The 11,043-nt window shown below is 33.6% G+C and overlaps 1 protein-coding gene across 1 annotated transcript; it reads left to right on the top strand.

Annotated features, from left to right (window-relative positions):
• The first annotated feature begins 9,963 nt into the window (after positions 1-9,963).
• On the top strand, positions 9,964-10,732 carry LOC112510498 (oleosin S1-2-like). Its single transcript, XM_025115929.1, has one exon. The coding sequence runs from the start codon at positions 9,979-9,981 to the stop codon at positions 10,417-10,419; it is 441 nt and encodes a 146-aa protein (XP_024971697.1). The 5' UTR covers positions 9,964-9,978; the 3' UTR covers positions 10,420-10,732.
• Positions 10,733-11,043: the final 311 nt, after the last annotated feature.

The raw sequence follows: 11,043 nt of genomic DNA, 5'->3' as shown, positions 1-11,043 counted from the left end.
AATTTTATTACTTAATTATTCTATAATTTTATCATTCAATGCTTTTTATAAACAATATTATATAAAATAATAATAACTTAATGTCATTGGTGCATTGATGTTGATGAATAAAAAATCATTTCTTTCTCCTCTATCAAGTTTTAAAAAATTCCTTTAAAATTGAAGTTTTGTCTTTGTTTCTTTATTTTAGAGAACAATATAGAGAATCTGTTGGAGCAAAATATAAAACAAAATCTTCATTTTCTCTAGTTTAGAAAATCTGTTGGAGATGTTCTAAAGTGAGTTTCATAGCCTCACCAGATTTGCACACTTTTAATTGTAGCTAAGAACCAGAGTGATTTCTTGTCTTCTATTATCATTTGGAATAGATTAGATCATATCCAAAAAGGAAAGTCAAAAAGTCAAAATGTTCTAAAATATTATATTCATCTCTAAAAACTTATCTATTGTGGAGAATACAATATGAATTATATTATTCAAATATTTAATACTTTTTACAAAAATATTATTTCTTTCTCCTATACATTCAATTTCAAGGATTCTCATTGTTAGGAAAAACAAAAATTAATATATCTTCCAAAGCTAATCATTTTTGGAGTTATCTAATGGTAGCCAAGAAGAGTGATTTCCGGTCTTTTATTATCATTTAGAACACATTAGAGCATCTCCAACAGATTTGTCGAAATGGAAAATCAAATGTCAGAGTGTCCAAAAGAATTATATTCATCTCCAACAATTTTTCTATTGTGGAGATTACAAGATGATTTATATAATTAAAATATTAAAATATTTTTTATAAAATATTATTTCTCTCTCTTATACATTTATTTTCAAAGATTCTCATTGTTAGAGAAAACAAAAATTAATTTCTCTTTCATAGGTAATCATTTTGGAGAGTTATTCAAATTTGGAGAATTTCACATTTCACATTTCTCTTTCTCTCTCTCTCTCTTTATCTCTTTATATACATACATACATATATATATATACATACATACATATATATATATATATACATACATATATATATATATATACATATATATATATATATGTACAAGAAGGGTTCGTCTATTTTGAAGGCTTAATTAGTTGTATAGCTATCTAGGTGATCAATGGCGTCATCAGCATCCACACCTAACTCGTCCTTGTTCTTACAGACTGATCGGGAAATACGTTAGCATCTTATTTCAAAGCCATATTCGCTATGAAGGCATTTGCTACTCTCTCGACACACAATTGAATCCACCAACTATTGTTCTTGCATATGGTATGTATCCTTCTTTCAATTATTTGCAAGATTCTTAGCCTTCCTTATCAAAACTACATATACTTTATTTGTTTTTGTTGTTTTTTCTGGAAACACTTTTGCTTGACTTGTGTTTAAAAGAACTTTATCCACCAATTATTGTTCTTGCATATGGTCCGTATTTTTCTTTCAATTATTTGCCAGATTCCTAGCCTTCCTTATCTAAACTACATATACTTTATTTGTGTTTGTTGTTTTTTTGAGACAGTTTTGCTTGACTTGTGTTTAGAAGAATGTTCAAGTGGATCTTTCTTATATATCACTTTTTCCACATATGTTTGTATATATTATTGCTAGATATAGTACTTGGTTGTAAAATTTGGGGCGAGATCTGTCTTTTGTTTTTCATGATTTCTCGTGAATCCATATGGATCTAACCTAGGTATTGAGCTATTTTATGTGTTCTTGTGACTTTCATTCCTAAAGTTGTTTGCAGAATCACAATTGATGTAAATAGAAATAGATTTAAAACCTAATTTGTAAAGCATAAATAGTTCCTAGAAATTGTGAATTCATGAAATATTTAAAAGTTAGCAGGAGAGATTTAAATAAAACTGGTGGTATTATACAAATGTACATTTGTATAAATTTTCTTGTTTTTAGTTTGTTCTTTAGAATTTCTGAGGATAAAGGGGGTAAAATAAGGCTACCTATAAATAAAAACTGAATCTTAAGGTTCAGGAAATTGTGAAGATATTGAAACCACAAACCCAAGCACTCGCGACTTAAATTTGGCAGTGGAACCGTGGAGTTGGAAAAAAGTACTATTTACAGATTGATACTTGTTGGGACTTCCGCCTCATTGTTCCCTCGAGCCGGTCAAATCCGCGATTCTTAAACCCAACGCTCCTGTAGCAATGCAGGAGCATCCCACATCGGTGAGGCTAGGGGGATTCGTCTTCCTTATAAGGAAGGGGGGATCTTACTCCTACCAGTGACGTGTTTTAAAGCCGTGAGGGGTTGTTGCCGGGAGGGGTAGCCCAAAGCGGACAATATCATGTGGGCGGTTCCCTAGTATCGGTCCAACAATACTTTCTTTCTTCAAGTTGATGCTCAAATTTTGCGTTGAAGATCATGAACAAAAAGTACAAGATCTACCATACTTGTGGCTTCTTGTGTAGTCAATTAATGGAATCATGAGACAGAACAAATAAAAAGCACATAAAATTTCCTTATTAGAATATATAACGGTATTATGAGGCGATTTTGAACCCAAGCATTTAGTGGACTTGGAATCATGAGGCAATGGATTGAACTTTTGATAGCGATAGGCAAATGACTGTGTGTTTGATAAATAGATTAAGAATGGTTTATTTCAGAGATATGCTTTAGTATTAGAACTCACTGGCCATCTCATCATCAAGAAACAAATTGAACTTGTTATTGCCCGGACAATAGTACTATTTATATCCATCATAGCACCAATGGTAATTTGCAAGATGTATCAATGATCAGATGAAGGATAAACATGAACTGCTAATGCTTTTGTTATTTTAGTATGCCGCCGTATGAATTGTTTTATGGTTACGGATGAGGACCAGCCTCCCCCTTAGCCTCTTCTGCATGGTCAAAACATACTAGTGCTGCGAATATGTTATGGTAATTTTTATTTCATGCGAAGACTTGCAAAACTTAGAAATTCTCTTAACTTTAGCTTTTTAGATGTTTTTTTGTAAACATTCACTGCATTTACCCCTTTTTTTTTCTTGTTGATGACTAGATGAACCAAGATTTTAATAGTTTGAGTAAGTTTCATGTCAATATGAGAATGAATGCAGTTAATGCATGGTTTTCAGGATGACAACAATTTTGGGAGTTCTAATTGACTGAGCATGCATTGCATGTGGACTTCTGTAAGAGTAAACAAGATGGATTTTCTAACTCATTACAATACCATGGAGCTCTAAATAAATCACAATATCCATTCGTTTTTTTCACAAAAAAATACATGTCCAACAAATTCTTTATAATTTATCTCTAAAATAGTCATGATCTCTAAAATAAAATACAATTAACTCTACTAGATTCTTTATTTAGAGACTTCAGCATAAATTTTATTACTAAATTATTATGTCTTTTTTAAACAAAATTATATAAAGTAATAATAACTCATCTCATTGGTGCATTGGTGCTAATGAATAAAAAAAATCATTTATTTTGCTACGGATTTAGCAAACAGGACTTTAGTATTAGTGATGGAAGAGTCCGGAGCACATCCATAGCAAAAAGGTGGTTTACACGTTTTATTATTTTCATCGTTTCAAGTAAAATTCCACTGAAAAGCTACGGATTAGTTAGCGAGTGAATTTTCTATGGATTATCTAGGGAAGTATTTATACGGATTAGCTAGGGAACGAATTTGCTACCGATTAGCTAGAGAATGAGTTTTCTAGAGATTAACTAGGGAATGAATTCTCTACGGGTTAGTTAGGAAATATATTAGCTACAGATTAGTTAGGGAACAAATTAACTACAGGTGAGTTATGGTGTAAGTCTCTACAATATTTAATAACATTCACATATATCCAAAAGACTCGAGCATAATATATACACACACAAACATATATATATATATATATATATATATAGAGAGAGAGAGAGAGAGAGAGAGAGAGAGAAAAGAAAGCTTCTAATGCACCAAAAGGCCATCCTGGTGAAATTTGGACAACATTGTATGGAGCAAGTAAAACAATGCATTGATTTCGAGTCCATCGTTGACAGAATTAGCATGAGAATTTAGTTCAATCGGAGATTGACAAAGAGAATTGATACCGACAGCGCTAGAAATACAATCACCACTTTCACCAAGTAAAAAACCAAAAAGATAGTTCTGCACCTTTAGTGAGTGTTTCATGCCCCCTGTTCCCAAACGGTATCTGACGTGAGCAAAAACTAATGCTTTAGTTGCATTGTTTGAAACATAAATAACCGTTGAGAAGTACAAACCCATACAATCCAAGATTTAAATAAACGTATAAGAAAACATAAGCTAAAAAAACCACAAAGTATTTTACTCTTAGATTTGCACCTCTTCCATGCCCCCTATTCCCAAAAAGTACATGCACAAGTAGATTTCATAATAATTAACACCCAACTCGATTCTCAACAATATTTCCTCGAGTTCCTAGAATTGCATAATTGGATCTACATGTTGACTTTTGGTGTTTCTATTTTATAGAAAAAAATCCAATATTTGCCCAACCCCTGTGCGTCTGTCTCTTCAAAATACTTTTATATATGTTATGTTATTATGGGCTTTGATGCAAATTTCATGAAAAAAACCCAGCCTTTTGATCTGTCTCATTAAGCTTACATGTATGATGTACCTAAGGTGTGCAAAAACAACAAAAAGTGATGTTTTACATTCAACCAATGGAGAGCCAACTCAACACCACAATCACCTGATAAAACATAAGCAGATAATGTAGTCGAAAGTGGGCATACATAATGTAGTCGAAAGTGGGCATACATAATGTAGTACAAACTTGACTTGATCCAACAAAAGGCAAACATCAGATGACATTTAAGTATATGAATAACCACTTATATATCAGATGATATTTAAGTAAATGAATAACCACTTATGAAATGTTGGAAATAAGTTGGACTTTTATCATTATGTGTAATAAATGTTAAAGGACAATTAATTAAACATTTATATTTATCAAGAGAATCCTATATCAATTATAATCGAGTCAAATATTAGGATATAATCTCCTAATATGAGTAGGATAATTCATTAAGTTAATTAGAGGTAAGTGTATATCTTCTCCTATTTTGAAGATCAAACCTAAAGATAAACGAGGACTCCTTATGAGATGAGTCTCTAGGTTTCCATGGCCTATAAATAAAGGAGATCAAGACCCTATTGCCTACATGATATTGCATTCAGTTCATCCACATTTTGAAGCAAACTGTATAGAGCATTAGAAGACGTCGATTTACACGCAACGATGACTGTTTCCGCTTCAATGAACTTCGTTGCGCATAAAAAGTGCTCCAGGCTAGTTTTACTAACTCTTTATGATATTATATTAAATTGATTTCTGATTATGTGTTTATGTTCCTATGCCTTTATAATTGTTAAATATATCATCTATCAGAAAGGTAAATCTAAGCATGAGGACTATGAATATTAATAGGCACCACAACTAATATAAACAAGCAATACAACAAAATAGGGATTATAGGATGCCACCAATTTCAATTTGTCCTGATAGAACCGTTTTATAGAACTTATTTTTTAGAACCCAAATATAAAGTCCTATATAAAGGCGTTGTAATACGTTTATAAGACGTTTTTGGGCATTCTAACAAGTTTTTTTAAGATACTTTTAATACAAAACATCGTGTTAGCAATTTATAGGATACTTTTGAAAAAATGTCTTATAAATCTATTTTTTTTGGACATGGTAATGGGACGGAGATCTCAATCCCCATCCCCGTCCCCGACTACTAGTCCCCATCCCCATCCCCACCGGGGAATACAATCAAATTCCCATCCCCATCCCCAATGGGGAACAAAGATTCTTTTTTCCGTTTATGTAATCTATTTTTAGTCAAATATGTGAAAGAACACACATGTTTAAATCTCATATATTTCTAATAAACCTAAAATGAAAATGAATTTAATTTAATACAAAAAAATAACAACATCATATAATAAATAATAACCTAAAACCAAAAGAAATTTAATTTAATCCAAAAAAAAAACTTAAAATCACACGTACCAATACATATCGAGTAATATAAAACCATATTTTCGGTGTGGTGTGGGAGAGAATGTTGTCAATAAAGCCGCTAGAGAACTTAATTGTAACACTGGGAAATTTCCGAGTAAACATCTCGAGGTTCCGTTGGGTACAAATATGTCCAGAGCTAAAGCGTGGGATCCGATTATAGAGAGGTTCCAAAAAAGCTAAGTAGATGAAAGGTTAAAATCTATCGTTCGAAAGGAGACATGTATTGACTCAAGTAGTACTCGGTAGCATCGCAACATACTGCCTTTTGATTTTCAAAGCTCCCAAAAAGGTGATTGATTCATTGAAGAAACTAAGAAGAGACTTTTTTTTTCTTGGAGATCGGAAGGTGAGAACATAAAAATGGCTTGGATTAACCAGAGAACTGTACTTAGAGACAAGAAAAATGGAGGTCTATTAAATTATATGGAGTCAATGGTGGTTTTCCTTGGAACGGGGGCCTTTGAGCATATGTAGTTCGTGGGGTAGTGTGCTTTCGGCAATGAGATAGTTGGGCCTTCTTCACATTAATTTCAACGAGTTGTGTTTGAAACAAATCAACAATGGTCTTAGTACGACTTTTGGACCGATACTTGGAGGCACCTGTCCATTTTCCTCTCGTTTTTTCTAGACTTTTCACTCTAGAAAATGAGAGGCAAGCAACCATAGCTGATAGGACTAAGACGGAAAACTCTTGGTCTTGGCGAAGACCCGTCCAAGATGGTAGAGAATCCAAGGATATCGATCAATTGAGGGAGGGTATTGGGGATTGTTCACTATCTAAAAATCCCGACAGATGGTCTTGGTCTCTAAATGCCAATTGGTTATTTTCAGTGAGTTCTTTGAGATTTATCATCAAGAAAACATTTTTGGGGGTCGGCAAAAAAGAGGCGATATGGAACTCTATGACTCCTCCTTTGTTTTTATAAAACGATAGATATTTGAATATGTGTAATCATATATAAAAAATTTAATTTGTACAATAAGAATTTTTGAAGTCACCTATGAATTTCAACTTCTTTTCAATCAATTGTTTATTTATATCATTACAAAAAATACATCTGAACAAAATAAAGGTAGCTATTTGAAATTCCTTTCATTCTCACTATCTCGCTTATTCATGTTGGGAAATCTGATTTTGTAGTTTGATAATACTTGGACAAAATTAGTACTGGGATAATCTATAAATTATATATTCAAACTAAGGCACAAATTCATGAATGTGTGTGTGTGTATATATATATATATATATATATATATATATATATAGGCTTAATCAAATGAGAACTCAATAATTTGTTATAATCATGAGATTCAATATGAGTCACTCATTTATGATAATTATGTTATTTTTTTAATAAATAGAAAAAGGGTAATTTAGTAATAAAAAAAGACAACTCATAAATGCGTTTAATTAATTTATTATGTCCATAAATAGGAAATTCATAACTCTTCAGAGTGTGTTACATTTGAATCTTTAATGCTAGTAACACAAAGTGTATTTTCATTATTTCATAGTTTCATTTGTATCACATTTTGTGTTTTCGTTGTTTACAATGTATATGAAGTTGTATATCTTAAAGTATCACAACATGTATATGGTGGGTATCACATTGGATATAACAATAGGTATTAGTGGGTATATAGAGAACGATCAATAGAAGAGAGAGGAAAGATGAGAGATAAGAATTTTAAAATACCTAAAATGCAATTATTTAAAATTTTAAGGACAGAGAGAAGATTGAGATTTTTATCCGAAGAAGGGAGAAGATTGAGATCGATGTTATCTGGAGGAAAAGAGATAAGTATAAAGGGTAATAGGGTTAAAATGGTAAACTGGTAATAAGCAGTTTTTCATAAGTCAAGACGGATTAACTTATCAAAAACTGCTTATTATCGGTTTGACACCGATATAAGCAGTTTTCTTTTTTCTTATCCAAACACTAGGTATTAGCTTATCACCAGTGCCAGACTGAAATAAGTCAATAAGCAGATAAAATAAGCAATCCCAAACACCCCCTATATATATATATCAACCAGATCAAACATTTAAGTATTTGTAAGAGGAATCAATGGTTACAGACGGTTAGATAGTTAATATGCAACAACACAACAACTACAACCACTTATGGATAAGATTAAAAAAACAGTTACAAATTACTTAGAGGCTCTGAGTCAAAACCATCATAGAGAAGAGGTCTAGAGCTCTAACCACAAGGATCAGAGGCTCTAATTATATAGACTAGAGACCGAAGGTCCAAAGGCACTAATCAAAAGGATCAGAGGCTTTGATCCTCATCACTTAGGAATCTTGGCAAAGACTTAGATCTCTTAGCATAAGACTCAGAGGCTTTGATTACACTGCCTCTCTAAACTACACTTTCTGCAAATTTTTCGAAGTTCAAGAACAATTTATAGAAGGTTCCTATCCTTTTGAAATTCGTCCAAATCATCCCAAAACATGAAATTTCCTAATTAAGACTTTTCTTAAAGTCATCAGTAGGGGCGATCTTCCAAGGACCCTGCAAGGGGGCGCAACTCTATTGACCTCTGTATTTCGACCATTTAAGGTGACGAGAACAAACATTTGTTAGATTGCACTTTGCACCTCCTAACTCACGTTGTTTGAATTATCACCTTAATCGATCTCAAGTAAATCACAATTACACCAAATAATTGACGACACTAAAATCACCTGCAATTCATTATCCGCTTACCGAGAAGTAGAAAAGTTTGATAAGTTGTTTGAGGAAACATTGGTATCATTGTCCATTTTATAACATTCAAATTCTATTTTTGTAAACCATATTATCATCATTCAACTTTGAAATAAAATCGATTTGAGTTGAGAAAGCAAAATGCTTGTACATTCTTTTCCATTGAACCACGTCTTCGTCGTCGTCTAATCACATGTACCATATATATAAATCAGATGTTGTACATTTGTCATCATAGTAGCACAACAATCACCAAAAAACAAGAGAAAAGGAAACCAAAATAAAGTTCGAAATCCAGATTGTCGATAAAAAACAATGATAAGAAACATAAGTAACAAGTGAAACCAAATGTTTGAAACCTACCTTGGGTCTATTATGAAATCGAAGAACAACATAGTATTTCTATATTTAACGGCATATTGCTCTTTTATTTTTAATGTACGATATATAGGTTTACGTTTGTATCGTTTACATTTAATGGTATTTCTACCATTTACATGAATTTAAAACTACCGACGGATTACTATTGAATATCTCTACGTGTATACATTTTATTTTTATCAGACAACCCACCGGTGATTTAACTAATTAAATTAATTTTTATTCTCACATATGACGATTTTTAATTATATGAAATTATATATCGACTAATTATCCACGGATGGTCAATCCATTACTAATTTCACTGTAATCAACTTTTCCGACGGAATTTTTTTTATTAACCTGGGCCTGCTATGCGAACCAACTAATCCAAGGGCGACCACCTGCTTTGCAGATAGCCCGGTGTCACCGCATTTGAACTTTCGTGGCCACAAGGAGATTTTTATTCCTCATTGGATTTGAACCCGAAACCTCCTAATATTTTTGATCTTCGAAGCCAAACTCAAACCAATCAAGCACCACCCTTATGATTTTACTAAGGAATTTTAACGTCCTCTTGGCCGGTAAAAGCCAAATGTTTAGTGAATTTTCGAAAGCCTCTCTGTGTTTAGTAGTGTAGGACCGGCCCTGCAACGTAAGCAGATGACTTCTAATTTATTTATGTATTACATGAAGAATACCACCAATTTAAATAAGAATACAAACATCATGGTCTCGTAGTTAACTACACGTGTTGCATTTGCATGTTTTCATACCGGTTAACGTGTCCCACAGATAGTTTCCCATTATCCTCTTCAAAAACACGCTTATCCATCAAAGACCGGTCTCAGCCATGGACGGTCGGTATAACGGCACCGGTCAACCCCACCTCAAGAAACAACCAAGAGGTACCATCATCGGTGATGGAAGACCACCCTTTCGTAGGCTCGAGGGTCCCTACCCAGAGAAATCAACCCAACTCATGGGTATTATGGCCTTGTTTGTCTCTAGTGGACTCTTGTTCATCATTTCCGGCATCACCGTCGTCACCACCGTTCTCGGCCTCATATGCTTTGCCCCCATTATCATCATCACCAGCCCGATATGGGTTCCGTTCGCTATCCTTCTTTCCTTGGTCGTAGCCGGGGTATTGTCTCTCTGTGTGTTCGGTCTGGTGGCAGCGGCCGTTGTTGATCTCTTGGTTGTCCAAGTACTCATGAAGAGGTTGCGACTTCTGGCGTATGAAGAATTGTTTGAACGAAACCAGAAAATCGGTGCAAGTAGAGAGTTTTAGCTTGTTAAATTCATAAAATAATAATATTTTGGTGCACATTTGGTGTATGGTTTCTTTTTTAAAAATGCTATAAGATGGTTGTATATGGCCAATGGCGACCCTTTCCCCCTCCATGAACCACCACCACCACCACCACCGCGCACCGTCAGCAGCCCACCAACAATATCATTGGTGATTGACCCAACTATCACCTGATTCGAGTGTGTCGATTTGCATCAGAAGTGTTCAATTGAAATGTGTTTTTTTCTTTTTAATTATAATCGAAAATTTTAGTTGTTGGGCAAATATAGCTATGGGGCTATAAAAATAGAAAGATGTGATATTGGTTCCATTGGATGTGATGATACAGTGATGCTGGACATGTAGGTAACTATGTTTTTTAGTACCCCTTTCCGGTCGCAATCACGTGAAAACACCAAACAAGCGCAAACCGTAAGTTTAGTGGAGTTTCGGATGACTTTAAAACTTTAAGTGTAAAGGTTTGACCACTTGAAAGTCAAACCGTAGGTGTGCATGAAATTGGCGGTCTTTGAAATAGTTGAGAAGCCTACATGTCAAGTGTTGACTACTAGAAAGTCAAACCGTAGGGTTAGAGGAGTTTCGGATGACTTTAAAACTCTAAGT

This window comes from Cynara cardunculus (assembly GCF_001531365.2).
Source record: "Cynara cardunculus var. scolymus isolate 2C chromosome LG 3, CcrdV1, whole genome shotgun sequence".
Lineage (NCBI taxonomy): Eukaryota > Viridiplantae > Streptophyta > Magnoliopsida > Asterales > Asteraceae > Cynara > Cynara cardunculus.
The sequence above is the reverse complement of the archived record's forward strand: the minus strand, read 5'-3'. Positions and strand labels throughout refer to the sequence as shown.